The sequence below is a fragment of the Alosa sapidissima genome, chromosome 16 (genome assembly GCF_018492685.1).
Source record: "Alosa sapidissima isolate fAloSap1 chromosome 16, fAloSap1.pri, whole genome shotgun sequence".
In the NCBI taxonomy this organism is placed as follows: Eukaryota; Metazoa; Chordata; class Actinopteri; order Clupeiformes; family Clupeidae; genus Alosa; species Alosa sapidissima.
In genome coordinates this window covers 6881145-6899451 of record NC_055972.1, presented here as the reverse complement: position 1 = coordinate 6899451, position 18307 = coordinate 6881145, and the positions used below count along the sequence as shown (strand labels likewise).

The window sequence follows — 18307 nt, the reverse complement described above, 5'->3', positions numbered from 1 at the left end:
GAGAGAGAGGAAGAGAGAGAAGAAGAGAGAGAGAGGGGGGAGAGAGAGAGGGGGGATAGAGAGAGGAAGAGAGAGGGAGAGAGAGAGAGAGGAGAGAGAGAGAGAGAGAGAGAGAGAGAGAGAGAGAGAGAGAGAGAGAGAGAGAGAGAGAGAGAGAGAGAGAGAGAGGAAAGGAGACGGGGAGGGAGGAAAGGAGAGAGGGAGGGGAGATGGGGGAGAGAGGGAGGAAGGAAGGAAGGAGAGGGAAGTAGAGAGAGATGGGGGGACAGGGGGAGAGAGAGGGAGAGGGGGAAGTAAGGAAAGGAAGAGAGGAGAGGGGGAGAGATGGATGAGGGGGAGAGGGAGGAGGGGGAAGGAATGACAGAGGTAGAGAGGGGGAGAGGGAAGGAAGAAGGGATGAAGTGAGGGAGGAGAAAAGGGGAAAAAGGAGGAAGTGATGAAGGGAGTGATGAGGGGGAGAGGGAGGAGGGGGGAGGTGAATGCTCTGTAAATAGGTGATCTTGTGATACCGCAGTCACCCTAGCAAAGCTCATTTCAATGGCATCTACATGAACAGACAACGTAACCAGGTGAGCTGGGTATTGGCCCTTTCCATTAGACTCGTAAATCATCGTACACCCACCCGTACAACATGTACGAATGAGTTGCTATAGAAACGCGTTTCTCTCGAGCCACGAGGGGCATTAGCAGGAGGCTAGTCATTGTTATTGTTTTGTGCTACATGTAGCCTCTAGCTAAACGGCTGGAAAACAAATTGTTACATTGTATTGCAAGCACAGCAAGACCGTGCAATGCATGAATTGGTGACCGGATTGAAGCAGCAATGTAATCTAGAGTGTAAGAGCATTGCATCAACATTAAAATGACCAACACAGTACATATGCAAAAAAAATACATCTCATCTCATCTGAACTATGGGCGCAGCCATGTTTGTCGTAAGGTCGTACGTCCACCTCGGGGTACCCTCAAGTACTCCGAGGTAAAGTGGGCCGCAAAATGCCGCAAGAAAGCTGGGTAATTTACACTTTCCAACTTGGGCGACGGATTTACAAGTCTAATGGAACGTACCATATGAACACTGCCCAAGTGGCTGCTGGGAGATGTAGTGCAGTACACAATGGGAGGACAGGACCACAACGAGAGGGAAGGAGGGGGTCTTTCTGCCTTCTTGAGTCTAAAGAACATTAAAAGATCCCCGTAGTTCAACATTCTATTCCAGTCTTTCCTGGTCAGAGTTGACCCTGGGAATTGTAGTCCAGTACCTGACGTGGCAGTAGGCCAAGGCCCACCCACGCTCCAGCAGTAGCCTCTTGTCTGGACTGAAAGCCATGTTGAGTTCCAGGCCGTAGGCTCCGTACACGTGCACAAGCATAGGCACTGCCCGCAGGTCAGCCAGAGGCGGCCGGTGCAGGAGGGTTATGGGCACCATGGTGCCATCCTACAGAGAGAGGGGCAGAGGGGTTGTACGTTGTAATGTATATGGTGCATGGTATATCACATACCAATAAGAACCACATCAGGGGAGAATGGGATTGGAGATGTAGCATGGTATTGTATATAGGTAGACTGAACAATAGATAGATAACTTTATTCCTCCCCAAAGGAACTTTATGGAAATTATGGATAACATAACATACCAACAACATCAGGGGGAAGTGGGGTAGAGCACACTCAATAACAACAAATAAATACACTGACCATAAAGACATATGCCTAAGTAAAGAAATAATAATATATAGTGCTTCATCATAGTGCTATAGTGTTATAAAGTGCTATAGCATAGTGTTGTAGTGTTACAAAGTGTTATAGCATAGTGTTATAAAGTGCTATAGCATAGTGTTGTAGTGTTATAGCACAGTGTTATAGCATAGTGTTGTAGTGTTATAAAGTGTTATAGCATAGTGTTATAGTGGTAGAAAGTGTTATAGCATAGTGTTGTAGTGTTATAAAGTGCTATAGCATAGTGTTATAGTGTTATAGTGTTATTAAGTGTTATAGCATAGTGTTATAGTGTTATAAAGTGCTATAGCATAGTGTTATAAAGTGCTATAGCATAGTGTTATAGTGTTATAAAGTGTTATAGCATAGTGTTATAGTGTTATAAAGTGCTATAGCATAGTGCAGTGGTTTTCAAAGATAAAAATATACCTATTACTATGAGGGTTGTTATACAATGCCATTATAATCATTTGTCACATATAAATGAAATAAATTGTCACTGAACATTATATTTTCCATGATAATGACTGGGAATAAAAGTAGAGTGATAGCGCTCATATAGCAGAAAACCCCAAATGTAATTTGTATACACTGTATGCTCCATCGTACTTGTGCTTGTGGCTAAAATAATTATTAGGATTAGCTTAATTTATTTTTACATTTGCCGTAGTATTGTCGATGGGTTTAATAACACATCACATCAAGGGGGCCCTTGGCCAGGTATTTGGGGGGCCTTGTCATGGTTTGGGAACCCCTGGCATAGTGTTATAGTGTTATAGCATAGTGTTACAAAGTGTTATAGCATAGTGTTACAAAGTGTTATAGCATAGTGTTATAGTGTTATAAAGTGTTATAGCATAGTGTTATAGTGTTATAGCATAGTATTATAGTGTTATAAAGTGTTATAGCACACTTAATAGCAACCTCATGGAACTCATAAGCTCAGTATATAAATAAACAACGCTACTACTAACAGCACTTCTGCTATTATAATTACTACCAGTGTTACAGTAATGTCTGATTACTTACATTGTAACTATCCTACTATCCTAACATAACAACTACACTGTAACAATATGACTACGTTCTTCAGTGTTAATTTAGCTATTCAGCATCTTCTATTGCTCTGTAAGGTCATTTTACAATGACAGTAATCTGCCATTCTGTGACATTCACCTGAGAAGGAACTAGAGAAGGTGATGAGGGTTCCCCAGGGCAGGAGAAAAAAACTCAGACCATGTCCAGGTTCTCACACACACACACACACACACACACACACACACACACACACACAAGCACACACACACACACACACACAGGAGTGGCACAGGAGTGGCATGGGGACAGAGTAGGAATGAGAAACTCAAATCTGACCCTGTTCCGGTCCTCATTCTTTCAGCAACAGATTAGAGCCATTAATGCACCCTACAGATTACCAAGGGACCTCCTGTCTCTGTTACACACACACACACACACACACACACATGCACACATATGAACATACGAACACAAATGCGCGCGCACGCGCACACGCGCACACACACACACACACACACACGTACAAACACACATGCACACTATGCACATACAAACACAAATGTGCACACACACACACACACACACACACACACACACACACACACACACACACTGTGGGTCTCACCCCCTCCAACAACAGCACTGATCCAATTACTTAACTCTTTTATGCCTGTCCTACAGTCAGTTGTTGTGTCCAATGTGGATAATCTCGGTCTTATCATATCAGTTACCCAAACACAGCTACCCTGAGACAACAATACAAACACGCGTGTGTGTGTGTGTGTGTGTGTGTGTGTGTGTGTGTGTGTGTGTGTGTGTGTGTGTGTTCATATCAGTTACCCAAACAGCACAGCTACCCTGAGAAAACAATACAAACACACGCAACACAAGACAGCAGAGGAGAGTGTCCTTACAATGGCTAACTGTGCACACACACTTACTGGGGGCCTCGAGGTGCGCACGCATGCGCGCGTGTGTGTGTGTGTGTGTGCGTGCATGCATAAGTGTGTGTGTGAGTGAGACACAGGGGGGCCTTAAGCTATGTGGTATGAGTGTATGTGTGTGTGTTTGTGTGTGTGTGTGTGAGACCCACACTGTACCTGTCTGGGGGCCTTGAGCTGTGTGGTGTGTGTGTGTGTGTGTGTGTGTGTGTGTGTGTGTGTGTGTGTGTACCTGACTGTGGGCCTGCAGGCGTGTGGTGTGTGGTGTGTGTGTGTGTGTGTGTATGTGTGTGTGTGTGTGTGTGTGTGTGTGTGTGTGTACCTGACTGGGGGCCTGCAGGCGTGTGGTGTGGCAGTCTTGCTGTGGCAGGTCCTGGTCGTGCTCTGTGAGGAGCAGGTGGGGGGAGGAGGGCGAGTAGGCGTGCGCCGAGGGGGGGATCACCGGGGACGACAGAAGGAATCGGACACTCCGCTGGCCGGCCAATGAAGATCTCCGACTCTCAAACGCACACGCCCACGATGGGAGCTGCACGAACAACATGGGACGAGAAGCTCTGTGAACTCCGTGTGTGTGTGTGTGTGTGTCTGTGTGTGTATGTGTGTGTATGTGTGTGTGTGTCTGTGTGTGTATGTGTGTGTGTAAACTCTGCCACAGAGACCTAGAGTGAGGTCTGCAGGGAGACAGTTTTATAGTTGTGACTCATGAGCATGTATGTTACTGCACAGATCTATTGTGTGTGTGCGTGTGTGTGTGTGTATATGTGTGTGTGTGTGTGTGTGTGTGTGTGTGTGTGTGTGTGTGTGTGTGTGTGTATAAATAACCATTATATTCGCTTCAGGCACCAGTAACCCCAACACTGTCTCACCTCCAGGGATGACACACAGTTGGGGTCCTCTAGAGACACTGTCTCCAGGTGGAGGCGTCCACTGGGGTGCCTGAGTGTAAACAGGCAGTGGTCCTGTAGCAGCTCCATGTCTCTGACTGCCCACCCTGTGGCGGGCGTAAACACCGGCACCCAGCTCCGCATGGACGGGGAGCACGCAGGGGTCCTGAGCAGCTACAGCCAAGACATCCATCCATTTGCACACATCCAAATGCCATGCCAGAAATCCACACACACACACACACACACACACACACACACACACACACACACACACACACATCCATCCATTTGCACACATCCAAATGCCATGCCAGAAATCCACACACACACACACACACACACACACACATAAATCCATCCACACACACATACATCCATCCATTTGCACACATCCAAATGCCATGCCAGAAACCCACCCATGTACACATAAATTCATCCGTACACACACACACATAAATCCATCCATACTCACACACACAGACAGATGGACAGGAAGAAAAATAATCTCATCAGTCAATGAAATTGCATTAGTAGTTTGTGTTGTGTGTAATTTGTGTTCAGTTGTTCATTTGTTCATCAGCAGTGTATGTGTATGTATGTGAGTGAGTGTGTGTGTGTGTGTGTGTGTGCGTGCGTACCTGATACTCCTGGCCGGGTCCTGTGTTGGCCAGGATGTAGAGCTCCCCTCTGGCGTGCTCCACGTAGTAGACCAGCCCTGGTTGCCGTGGTTGCACCAGGGCGGGGGCGTGGTCTGGGGCGGAGCTTAAGAGGATTCTCACCTCTGAGCTGCTCTTACTGGTGCAGTTGAGCGTCAGCAGCTGTCCATCACTTGAACGCCCCACCTCCACAAAGAACCTGCCCAGTGAGGCCGAAAGGGGAACGCTGTTACCCAACAACAACAACAACAACAACAACAACAACAACAACAACAACAACAACAACAACAACAACAACAACAACTTGCATTTATATGGTGCTTTATCAAGGCACCCAACACGCTCTACAGTGAAGGAAGACCCTCACTAACCACCACCAACGGATTGCACCCGCTTGGGTGATGCTCGGCAACCATTATTAGCCAGAAAGCTCGCCGCACACCAGCTTGAGAGAGAGGGAATGAAAGAATGAGCCAGTGAGTTACATGAGCCATGTTGGGAATTTAGCCAGGAGAGACTTTAGGTCAGACTTCATGAGAGTATTCATGTCTGAAAGATCCTGCAGGCTAAATCTAAAAGCAGACGAATGACTTTAGGCTGCTGACTGTTTAAATATGTCTTCATAGTAAACTGCAGAGCAGACAGGTCTGTATGAAAAGGCCATCTTTGTAGAGCTCAACGTTCTTTGTCACAAACAGAAAGACATATAGATATGTATAACTCTTTCTCACACACACACACACACGCGTGCACACACACACACACACGCGTGCACACGCACACACACACACACACTCACACACAGAGAGGATGTATACGGTGAAGATACCTACTCAGGGTCATGTTCCTCATACACAAGGGTGTTTCTAACTCCTTCCTCAGTTAGGTCCAGGCGATACACAGTCTGACACTTTAGACCCTCCTGTTTACTGAAGAAGAGTGTGTTATCCGAAGCCCATTCTATAGAGGACACACACAAACACACACACACACACACACACACACACACACACACACACACAAGCATAATAACGGTTACAATTTTTACAACTACAATTACAATTTAATCCCAATCCGAGGTGCTGCAGTGTGCGGCTTGGAGTCCGGGCGAGTGCAAAGGCAAACGCAACGCAGATTACACATGCGGTCAATCCCCTTACCGAAGCTGAACACATTATCCAGAATGAGCAGTGGCCGGTGGGGTAACGTCACGTCGACCAGCCGGACCACAATGCATCTGGATTCCTCCTGGTGTGGGGTCTTGACTGTGGCAGCCAGCAGGTGCTCACCTGGGGACAGACGTACCCTTTGCAAGGTCCCCTCTTCCTCATCTTCTTCCTCCTCCTCGCCTCCTCTGAGCCAGGCAATGCTGAGAACCTTCTCTGGCTCAGATACACCTGGAGATAAAAGCAAGAGTTACACAAACACACACACACACACACACACACACACACACACACACACACACACACAGTGAATATATGAGCACCAAATCACACAAAAACACACACACACACACACACACACACACACACACACACACACACACACAATGTAAGTGCACCCAAACACACACACTGCTTTTGTTATGGAATACTCCGTCTTTATTTCACTGTTGCATTACATTACATTTAGCAGACACTTCTTGACCAAAGTTGCATGCCTGCAATGACTTGTACACCCTGGCTTGTGACACCGTAGTCTCTCAGCATTGACTGACTATGGGTACCTAATATTTGCTCACCTGGTCGTCCATGCAAACATCTGTAGATGGTGCCTCCATCCTCAATATAGGCATGGGACCGCCCCTGGATCTACACAGACATAACATTTCTCAAATATAGACATTTTGTCTCAAATGTACCATGACTGAGCTGACATGGAGAAAAGAAAACACACACACACACACACACATTCTATCTCCGATTACCACAGTGTTGTCCGGGATGTCGGAGTACTTGTTGTAGGCACCTCTCAGTTTCCTTCTGTACCGCTGGACAAGGTTTCTATACCTCTGCTCCTGCCGTGGACATTTGAAGAACTGCACGCCATGGTGACACTATTATGAAAAGACAAAGCGGTATAACCTACTCGTAAAACGCTCAAATTTAGAGCCCCTTTCTGTAACCAGTGTGAATATTAAAATACAGGCAGCAACAACTTCGGTGGAGAACCCTATGGAACGGTGTTGATTACAAGATCAGTTTCCACTCACTCTCTAAGGTTACGAAGAGTTAGACGTAGTTTAGCAAGAAACACATTTACTCAGACAACATCTTCCATAATAGATGAGGTAGATAATTAGCCCATTGATAAGCCTAGTACCACGACGTGTCCGCCTTACCGAGGGGTAACACCTAGCTGCTGCTAACGTTACTGTGTTTGGCTTGACAGGGGACCAGCATGCACTTCCAGTGAAGGCACGTAGAAGAGAGCGAGTGATCGAGTGCATTTATTCATCGCAGGTGTAACGGAATAGCTCCTCGGACAATATCACAACGCTTCTAAGTAGAAGTCGTGATGTTGCTTTATCGTCCACAAGATCGTCTAATTTAAGAATGAAAATCCGGCCATCCGCGAGCACACATTTACCAGTGTTTACATGACAGCCCTCCACTTGCCCCGGCGCGACACGATGGCGTATGTTTAAGGCTAAAGCAATCGATTCCAGCAGTTAATCGACATATGTTTGTATGGTGCGTTCGATAGTGCTGCATATGAATTGCTCTTGTAGAGTCTCATTTCACAGGAAGTGTACGGAAGTGTCACTTGGCATGCTGCAAAGCGGCACAGATCAGGGATTGTGTTACCGGCGGGTTGCTGAGAATGCTCAAACCGTGCAAGAACTGATTTAGTCGTTTAGAATATCAGCAACGAATCACTGTGACAATAGTTCATTATTTTCAGTCACTGTACACCCTGAAAAGAAGTGTAAGGAGTAGGAAGATGGAACCTCAACAGACTGACAATCAGGTTGTTAACGGTGTTACGCCAGACAAGTCAACTAACGTTAACGTTACCGCTACAAACGAGAGACATTCAAGCAACGACGCCACCGAACACCAGCCGGCCAGGGGGACAGATGTGGCCCGAGCCCGATGGACCATTCTTCGGCAGGTGAGAGAAAAATAACTGAAATACGGACATGGAAAAGATTACATTACCTATAGATAGAAATCACTATCATTAAACTGTAGCCAACTGCACAAGGCAAAAGTGTCCTTTGTAGCCCTGCTATTGATTATTGTTTAAGCACAATTCTCTGGAAACCGTATTTGTTTCTTTCTGTCGTGCAAAAGCCCGAATTATGTCTGGGAAAGACGTTGATTGTTAGAGACGAATAACATCAGGCTAGCTCTTTCACTAGCCAGTTGGTGGACTGAACAGTAAGCGCATAACATTATCTACTCCTACGTGCAGTTGTAGCCTAGGATACTTGGTTCGAGTGTAGGAGGTTGCTTACACTAGCAGGCAGAAGTGGAATCCCACACAGAGAATAGCCTGTCTTACTCATATTAAAACAAACACACAAAACACTTCACTGCCACAGTTTCTAGAGGAGAGGACTGTGTTTTGACTATGCAATAGTCACAAATCCCCTGGCAGCTGCTCCACAAACAGCATTTGAGATGTAACAGAAACATATCCCACTGAGACCTTTCAACACTAACATTCCACACTAACATTCAATATTTCCTCATAGCAATCCAATCTACATAGGCATACACAGACAGGATTTCCTAGAGGTTTCTAGCTTACACCCAGTATTCAACTTCTGTACCACCCCCATATCTGTATGCACTAATTTAAGTGAATGTCACCCTCAATATCGAAGATGACAAACATTACAAATGGATGTGCCTTGTGTCTTAGCTGTACCTATAGCATACTGACTGACAGGAAAATAATGTTCTGCATAGCCTAAGTGGCCATATGGCTGTGGTGCAGTGCTGACTGGTTTGCTCCCTGCATCGCTCGTTAACAGGTGCTGAAACAGAAGCAGGTGGACAGCGAGAAGGTTCCGCAGGTGTCCGTGCGTAGGTTCTCCTCTTTCAACCTGTTCTCCAGGAGCAGGGTCACAACCCCTGACCCTGACGACCCCTCCGAGGGACAGTGGGTGGACTACCGAAGTGCCTCCTTTCCTCAGTATAGTGCCTTCCTCAGGTAGGCTCTTGGGGGGCTAGGTGGCTTCTGGGGGCTGCATTTACTTGTTTACTTACTTATTTGCGTACTTGTTTACTTATTTGCATACTTGTTTACTTACATATTTATTTACTGTATTTACTCGTTTACTTACTTATTTGCGTACTTGTTTACTTACATATTTATTAACTGTATTTACTAGTTTACTTACTTATTTGCGTACTTGTTTACTTATTTGCATACTTGTTTATGTTTACTTATTTGCGTACTTGTTTACTTATTTGCTTACTTGTTTACTTACATATTTATTTACTGTATTTACTCGTTTACTTACTTATTAGCATACTTGTTTACTTATTTGCGTACTTGTTTACTTATTTGCGTACTTGTTTACTTACATATTTATTTACTGTATTTACTCGTTTACTTACTTATTTGCACACTTGTTTACTTACATATTCACTTGGCTGACGCTTTTATCCAAAGCGGCCTACATGCGTCAACTCTTACAAGGGCCAGTCTCCTCAGAGTGGCAGCGCGGTGGAGTTTTTCTGGCTGCCGCTTGCTAGCTCAGCTGCCTAGCCACTATGCTACCACCGCTCGCGTTCTGCATGGTGCTAATGACTGACGACTCGCCATATGTTGTGTCTCTATGCCATGAAGGATGGGTTCAGTGTAAATCATAAGGGGCAGTGTGTGTGTGTGTGTGTGTGTGTGTGTGTGTGTGTGTGTGATGAGTGATGTATAACTTTGTGTGTTTTTGTATTTGTTAGTGTGTGTGTAATGTGAGGTTTATAACTGTGTGTGTGTGTGTGTGTGTGTGTGTGTGAGGTTGGACTGTGTGTGTGTGTGTGTTTTTAGATCCACCTTTGAATGTAAACAATCCTCTTTTGATGGATTCTCCTCTTTTGAACATCTTGGTACCGTCATCAAGGGCCCTCCTCACATCCTACTACTGACTATTTATAGACCCCCAAGCAGTCAGTCCGCATCTTCTTGGATGAACTCAGTGATCTCCTATCAGTCATCTGCACTGAATATGATTGTCTCATCGTAACTGGTGACTTTAATCTCCACTTTGACGTTCTGAGCAACAATTACACCAAAGACTTTATTACTTTACTTGACACCTTTGCTCTAACCCAGCATGTCACACAGCCGACACATACCCATGGCCATACTCTTGACCTAGTAATTACAAAAGGTCTCACTGTTTCAACAAGTGTTCAAGTGATCTGGCTATTTCTGATCATTTCTGAGTATTCTTTTCTGTTTCCAGCCCTCTACCAATTCAAAATGGGCGCATGGTGACCAAGAGGCGCATGATTAACGCCAGTACCATCACCCAATTTGAGCAGGCTCTCATATTTTCCCCTGCACTGCTCCCACCCATCACCAAACAGTCATCCTGTACAGCAGATGATCTACTTGACCATTTCAATGCTAAAGTGGCTTGTATTATTGACGACATTGCTCCCCTAAAGACTAAGGCGCCCACCAACAAAAGCAGGTCTCCCTGGCTACTCAACCCCTCTGTTAAAGTCCTTAAACAGGACTGTAGAAAGAAGGAGAGAAAATGGCGTAAACACAAACATCTATCTGACTACACTGACTATAAAGAAAAACTCTTTGCATACAATAGTGAGATCCGCAAGTCAAGACAATCCTTTTTTTCCAACATCATCAGTAAAAATATCAACAATCCCCGGGTACTATTCTCTACAGTTGAGAAACTGACAACTCCTCCCTCACAACTTCCAATTCACTTTCTCTCGATTAATGCATGTAACGAGTTCGCCTCTTTCTTTAAAGCCAAAATTGACCAAATCAGATCTAACATCTTACCCTATGCACTCACAACCCACGGGCTAGACTCACAACCTACACCGAAGGGTCCTAAGAGCACAATGTCCCAATTTCTTCCAGTAGACTTAGAAACTCTAAGTAAGACTGTAAATAAACTTAACTCCAGCACCTGCTGTCTTGATACCCTTCCCACTAACTTTTTTAAATCCGTCCTCCCCTTTCTTGAATCAGATCTGCTCACAGTTATAAATTCATCCTTGCAGTCTGGAGTATTCCCTAATTCCCTAAAAACCGCACTAGTAAAGCCCATATTAAAAAAGAGAACCCTTGACTCCTCCATTCATAACAACTATAGGCCAATTTCAAACTTGCCCTTTATTGGCAAAATAATTGAGAAAATAGTCTATGCCCAGCTTAATGACTTTTTAACATCTCATCATTGTCTCGACTGTTTTCAGTCAGGCTTTCGGGCTCATCACAGCACTGAGACGGCATTGATTAAAGTATTAAATGATATACGCCTCAACCTGGACGCAGGCAAGGCATCAGTCCTAGTCCTTCTGGACCTCAGTGCTGCATTTGATACGGTAGATCACACCATACTTTTAAATAGATTAGATCACTGGGTTGGGTTCTAAGGCGCTGTACTTAAGCTGTACGTAAGCTGGCTCTGCTCCTACCTTAAAGACAGAAACTTTTTTGTCTCTTTAGGAAACTGGACTTCTTCTATCACTCCCCTGTACTGCGGTGTCCCCCAGGGATCCATCCTGGGCCCTCTACTATTTTACTACTTAAAAAAACATATCCAAGCTTAGGGACCTAATGACCCAAACAGATCTTGAGAAACGTATTCACGCCTTTATATCGAGCAGACTGGACTACTGTAACAGTCTCTTCAAAGGCCTTCCCAAGAAAAAAAATCAAACAACTCCAGTTAATCCAGAACGCAGCAGCAAGGATTCTGATGAGAGCCAAAAGAACAGATCACATCACACTGCTACTCAAACGCTTACACTGGCTCCCTGTGAGTCACAGAATCGATTTTAAAACTCTGCTACTTGTTTTTAAAACTCTGAATAGCAGCGGCCCCATTTATCTAAAAGACCTACTCCACCACTACACACCCCCTAGGTCACTCAGGTCGCAACAGAGACTACTCCTGGTTCCACCAACTACTAGAACTAAATGTGGTGAAGCCGCCTTTAGCTCATATGCAGTCAAACTCTGGAACCAGCTTCCTGAACACATAAAGGCCGCACCCTCAACAGATTGTTTTAAAACCAAGTTAAAGACCTACTTTTTCTCCCTTGCTTTCCCTTAACTTTTATTTGATCTAATCCTTCCCCTATTTTCCCATAATTTTAATTTTAATTCTATCTTTTCAAATTTTTCATTTACCTGTTTTCATATGTTTATTTTAATTGTTTATATTTTCTCTGGGTATGATATGTATCAACTTTTATAACTTAGATTTTTATCCAAATTACCTCGATGTATATATGGCATCTCTTTTTATGTAAAGCACTTTGAACTGCCCTGGTATGAAATGTGCTATATAAATAAATGTTGCCTTGCCTTGCCCTGCCTTGCCTTGCCTGTGTGTGTGTGTGTGTGTGTGTGTGTGTGTGTGTGTGTGTGTGTGTGTGTGTGTGTGTGTGTGTGTGTGTGTGTGTTAAGAGCTTATGTTAACTGAGTGTTATTGTGTTTCAGAGACAACCTCGGGCCCATCAGAGTGACTGAGGTGCTCAATAGCTTTGACAACACCGGAAATGTCTGTGAGTAGACTGAACAATCTCTCTCTCTCTCTCTCTCTCTCTCTCTCTCTCTCTCTCTCTCTTTTTACTTTTTTAGTCTGATTCTTTTCTGTGTCCACTGTCAGCTGTCACTGATTCCAAACTCAAGTGGAAAATGCAACTTGGCCCAGCTTCAAATGCTTTTTTTGTTAGTGAAATGATTTTGAGAGTGAACTGAGAGTGATCTGACGTCCCAGAATTTAATGGGTAAGAGAGGGCCCATCTCTGTTGATTACTGGTGTGATCTGTTCATCTGTTCTATGTGTCTGCTATTGAGTGGCCAAGAAGTGGAATGGTTTTGAGTGGGAATAGATGGCAGATCTGAAGTACTTTGAGTGTGTTTTGAGATGATGATCGAAATCTGAGGTGCGCAGGTGTGCACTATGACATTAATGTGCATCTGGACCGGACAAAATGGCCCTTGCACTCTGCTGCCATGGCGACTAGAATGCTTTGTGACTGTTGCCATGGTGAGAAACATGCTAGCTGTACAGCCATGGATGAGGCATGTGTTTGTATGTGTGGTCTGTATGTGTGTGTGTGTGTGTGTGTGTGTGTGTGTGTGTGTGTGTGTGTGTGTGTGTGTGTGTGTGTGAAGACTCTGTTAAAGTTAGAGTGCAGATCACCTGTTTCCCTGTAGCAGGCAGTACTGAGAGCACCAGTGTGAAGCTGCGGACTCCTGTAGTGATATCAAGTTTACAGCTCCGGATCTGCAGACTGCACACAGGTCGCCTGTGGGACACAAATCAAGAGAAGGTTGCATGAGCTGGAACTAGCATCCATACTAGTGTTCAAGTGCGCAAGGCTATTGTCATGTACTCTTAAAAGGATTTATCAGTAATGGCATTTCTTGTGCTCAAAAGCCAGCTCAACTTTAGAGAATAAATTAAATAGTAGTGATAAAAAGGTATATTAATTGTGTGTCTGGAGGGGTATGGGTGCGTGTGTGTGTTTGTGTTATATATATATATATATATATATATATATATATATATATACACACATTATTATAGGCTATAACAGGAGTATTAATTTGTATGCCCATATTTTTGTCTGTGCGTGTGTCCATGAGCTGAGAGGAGAGTGATACACATCATGCTGACATGGTGTCCACTGAGCTGTGGAATAGATCTGTGGTCTGTTAAGGTGCTTGTGCACTGCCCCAACAAATGCCAACTAACACCGGCCAGTTCACTGCCCCAACAAATGCCAACTAACACCAAAGTCCTTTTAGGCAAGTCCCTCCACTCGGCGGCCATATTGCAACGCTTTTTGGGCACTCATCGGGCATCCTATTCGGCAGAAATGCGCGTGCGCAAGGCTTCACCACACCAATCTTGCTCCAGCGGCGAGTTCACAACACATGATTGGCACGATGTCTTCACAACACACCATATGATTGTCGGCGTTTTGCCGAGGAAGGGGTGGTATATGTGTAGACAACGGCCATATTGGCGTTACAAACTAGCCACATGCATTTCTATGGAGGATTTTTTGAGTGCTGTGTCTCCTCATTAGAAAGTCTCTGCTAACACCGGCCAGTGTGCGCCATCAATGTGGGTTTGAGTTTGACTGACATGTCCAAATGTCATTCTTTACAGTTACTGTCTGAGCAGCAGAGGGGATATAGGCAGTTCACAAGCACCTTTAGGCTACTTTAAAATATCCACTTTATTAATACCTAAAAGCATTTAATTACTGTAATAAGCTGTGTCATTGGTGTATTTAAAAATAGCCATTTGGTCTAGTTCAGTGTTTTTCAAAGTGTGGTCCGGTGACCACTGGTGGTTCGCAACCTATCCCAAGTGGTCCGTAAGCTATCCCAAGTGGTCCGCAAGCTATCCCAGGTGGTCCGCAAGCTATCCCAAGTGGTCCGCGAGCAGACGTGGTAAAATATAATATGAGTTGTTTTCAATATTGAACCAACTTGTATGCAAATCCAAACCAAATCCAAAGTTAAGTAAGCTATACCAGTTTACATCATATGAATCCTCTGACACAATGAAAACGCATGCAATTGGGTTCCTCAAAATTCCACGGCACACCTCACTTTGCCTCACGGTACACCGGTGGAGAACCGCTGGCCTCGATCACGGCTCTTTTGCTCATGTCATGATGTCGATCATTTGCTGAGTAGTTTTGAACTGAAATTTCAGTAGGATACTCTGAATGTGTTTTGACAGTTTCTAACCATTAAAAGGAATGATAGGTCAGAAGAAGGTGTGTGTTATGCCCAAAGGGCAGTGTGTATTGGGAGGGAGGTGTGTGTGTGTGTGTGTGTGTGTGTGTGTGTGTGTGTGTGTGTGTGTGTGTGTGTGTGTGTGTGTGTGTGTGTGTGTGTGTGTGTGTGTGTAATGGGAGGGAGGTGTGTGTGTGCATGTGTGTGTATTTGTGTTTGTGTGTGTGTGTAATGGGAGGGATGTGTGTGTGTGTGCATTTGTGTGTGTTTGTGTGCGTGCATGTGTGTGGGTGCGTGTGTGTGCGTGTGTGTACGTGTGCGTGTGTGTACGTGTGTGTGTGTGTGTGTGTGTGTGTGTCAGGCTATCAGGCTGTGGGCTATGGCTTGGCGTGTCCTGTCATTATGGGTAGAGAGTGTTGTTTTCCTCCACACTGAGTGCCCGAGGCGTCCTAATGACACGAATGGATGATTTCTCTGGATTAAGAAACAAGAGACTTCCTGCTGTTCTGCAGGAATTCATGATCCTTCGCTGAAGGAGTTTGTGTGTGTGTGTGTGTGTGTGTGAGATGAGTAGGGGTTTTAGAGTTGTTCTCTTTGGCCCCCTGCCCCGTTCTAACACGAGGTCACCCCTGGGCCTTTCAGACTGTCCTGTCAAGCACCCCTAATTGATCTCACGCATTGGTACACCCAAACATCTTTTCCAGGCCCCTGTCAGATAGTCTGGGCCGCCCCATTGTCTGGCTGTGGGGGTGATCCGTCCTTCTAGTTATTACCTGATCCCTCAGCTCCCCTTCATACCTTCTTACCCCTCCAAATCCTGCCCTGCAGGGGGGATGGGGGTAGGGGTGCCCCCCCCCCCCACACACACACACACACACACACACACACACACACACACACATCCCCTCCTCAACTCCTTCTTGTTTGTCAGCAGTTCCTAAAGAGCGATCAGTGGATTAGCGCTTCCCCAACGCGTGGCGGGTTTTTCCGGAACGCTCCGTAGCAGCAACACAGGGGTCCTCAGTGTGTGTGTGTGTGTGTGTGTGTGTGTGTGTGTGTGTGTGTGTGTGTGTGTGTGTGTGTGAGAGTGACTGAGTGACTGAGTGAGTGAGTGAGTGGCTGACTGACTGACTGACTGACTGAGTGACTGAGTGACTGACTGGCTGACTGACTGAGTGACTGAGTGACTGAGTGAGTGACTGACTGGCTGACTGACTGACTGAGTGAGTGAGTGACTGGCTGAGTGAGTGGCTGTTGCTTGGAGGGCTCTTGTTTTTGGGAGGGATGGACACACAGACGTGGGTCTTTGTGGAGCCCCCGTGTGCACGGGATGTGTGGGGTCAACAGGGAGACGAGGGGCTCATTGACTGACGGGCTGGTAGACTGGCCTGGAGGGGGGGGGGGGGGGTGAACACAGATGGGATGACCCCCCCCCCCTTCAAAGGGCACATGTTGGTGTGTGTGTGTGGGGGGGGCGGCGGGGGGGGTGAGTGTCTTTGAGGTGTGCACTAATGGGGGTCATCTTGGTGGGGTGTCTATGCCATGTGTTGCTTAGGGACGAGGTGGGGTCAGAGCAAACCAGCATGGTGAAGGAGGGTGGATGGGTGGGGGGGGGGGGTGAATCGCTGCTTCAGCAAACAGAGAGGGAGAGAGGGAGGGAGTGAGTGAATGAGGCAGGGCTTTAAACGCTGCACAGATGGGCCTCTGACTCCCTCTCCATGTCCCACTCGAGGCATAACGAGGGATGAGCCTCTGACTCCTGAAGTCTCATCCTCATGACGAGGGGATGAGCCTCTGACTCCTGAAGTCTCATCCTCATGACGAGGGGATGAGCCTCTGACTCCTGAAGTCTCATTCTCATGACGAGGGGATGAGCCTCTGACTGCTGAAGTCTCATTTTCAGAACAGGGATTGTCTTCCGGTAGTCTTGCCTCCAAATACCAGCATTGAGAGCAGAGCTGACTTACTGATGGTCCACTTCCACTGTGTCTTGTTTGGTCATTTAAGTGTTGATGCTTTTGTTTATCAAAACAACAATGACAACAACAACGCAGGGGGTGGCTATTAAACAGGGATAGTAGTCACTTCTAGTTTCCAGTTTAGTTCATAAGTGTGTGATGGTAAGTGACTTTTCTTCAGGTCATTAGTGTCTATTTATGGGTGTGTGCGTGTGTTTCTGTGTTTCTGTGTGTGTGTGTGTGTGTGTGTGTGTGTGTGGTGTGTGTGTGTGTGTGTGTGTGTGTGTGTGTGTGTGTGTGTGTGTGTGTGTGTGTGTGTGCGCGCGCGTGTTTGTGTGCGTGTGTGTGTGTGCGCGTGTTTGTGTGCATGCGTGCATGCGTGTGTGTGTGTGTGTGTGTGCGTGTGTGTGATATAGTGATTAAGTGAATGATGGAGGTAGATGAGGAGGAGGCCTATGTGTACAGATGGAGGTAGATGAGGAGGCCTATGTGTACAGATGGAGGTAGATGAGGAGGAGGCCTATGTGTACAGATGGAGGTAGATGAGGAGGCCTATGTGTACAGATGGAGGTAGATGAGGAGGAGGCCTATGTGTACAGATGGAGGTAGATGAGGAGGAGGCCTATGTGTACAGATGGAGGTAGATGAGGAGGAGGCCTATGTGTACAGATGGAGGTAGATGAGGAGGCCTATGTGTACAGATGGAGGTAGATGAGGAGGAGGCCTATGTGTACAGATGGAGGTAGAGGAGGAGGCCTATGGGTACAGATGGGCTGAAGTGAAAAGCTTCCCCACAAGGGGAAGCCGCAGCCCCACACACTACGCCTGTTATCTGCTCATCACACTTATATCACACACACACACACACACACACACACACACACACACACACACACACACACACACACACACACACACACACACACACACACACACCGTGCCTGTTATCTGCTCATCACACTTGTATCACACACACACACACACACACACACACACACACACACACACACACACACACCACACACACACACACCATGCCTGTTATCTGCTCATCACACTTATATCACACACACACACACACACACACACACACACATACGCGCACGCACACACGCACACAAACACACACACATACACACACACACACGTACGCACACATACACACGCATCTGCTCATCGCACCTGTC

At 46.0% G+C, this 18307-nt stretch overlaps 2 protein-coding genes across 2 annotated transcripts in view; one reads left to right on the top strand and one right to left on the bottom strand.

Annotated features, from left to right (window-relative positions):
- prepl (prolyl endopeptidase like) overlaps nucleotides 1–7872 on the bottom strand; it is a 14386-nt gene extending 6514 nt beyond the window's left edge. The window contains 10 exon segments of the mRNA XM_042066168.1: nucleotides 1069–1174; nucleotides 1263–1438; nucleotides 4021–4224; nucleotides 4565–4756; nucleotides 5224–5440; nucleotides 6075–6201; nucleotides 6402–6638; nucleotides 6986–7055; nucleotides 7151–7300; nucleotides 7586–7872. Of these exon segments, the coding sequence (XP_041922102.1) occupies nucleotides 1069–1174; nucleotides 1263–1438; nucleotides 4021–4224; nucleotides 4565–4756; nucleotides 5224–5440; nucleotides 6075–6201; nucleotides 6402–6638; nucleotides 6986–7055; nucleotides 7151–7300; nucleotides 7586–7693 (1587 nt within the window). The 5' untranslated portion in view covers nucleotides 7694–7872.
- Nucleotides 7873–7978: 106 nt separating this feature from the next.
- Nucleotides 7979–18307, top strand: part of camkmt (calmodulin-lysine N-methyltransferase) — a 17118-nt gene continuing 6789 nt past the window's right edge. Inside the window, exons 1-3 of the mRNA XM_042065107.1 lie at nucleotides 7979–8358; nucleotides 9227–9405; nucleotides 12901–12965. Coding sequence (XP_041921041.1) covers nucleotides 8188–8358; nucleotides 9227–9405; nucleotides 12901–12965 — 415 coding nt within the window. The 5' untranslated portion in view covers nucleotides 7979–8187. The remainder of the gene's footprint in view (nucleotides 8359–9226; nucleotides 9406–12900; nucleotides 12966–18307) is intronic.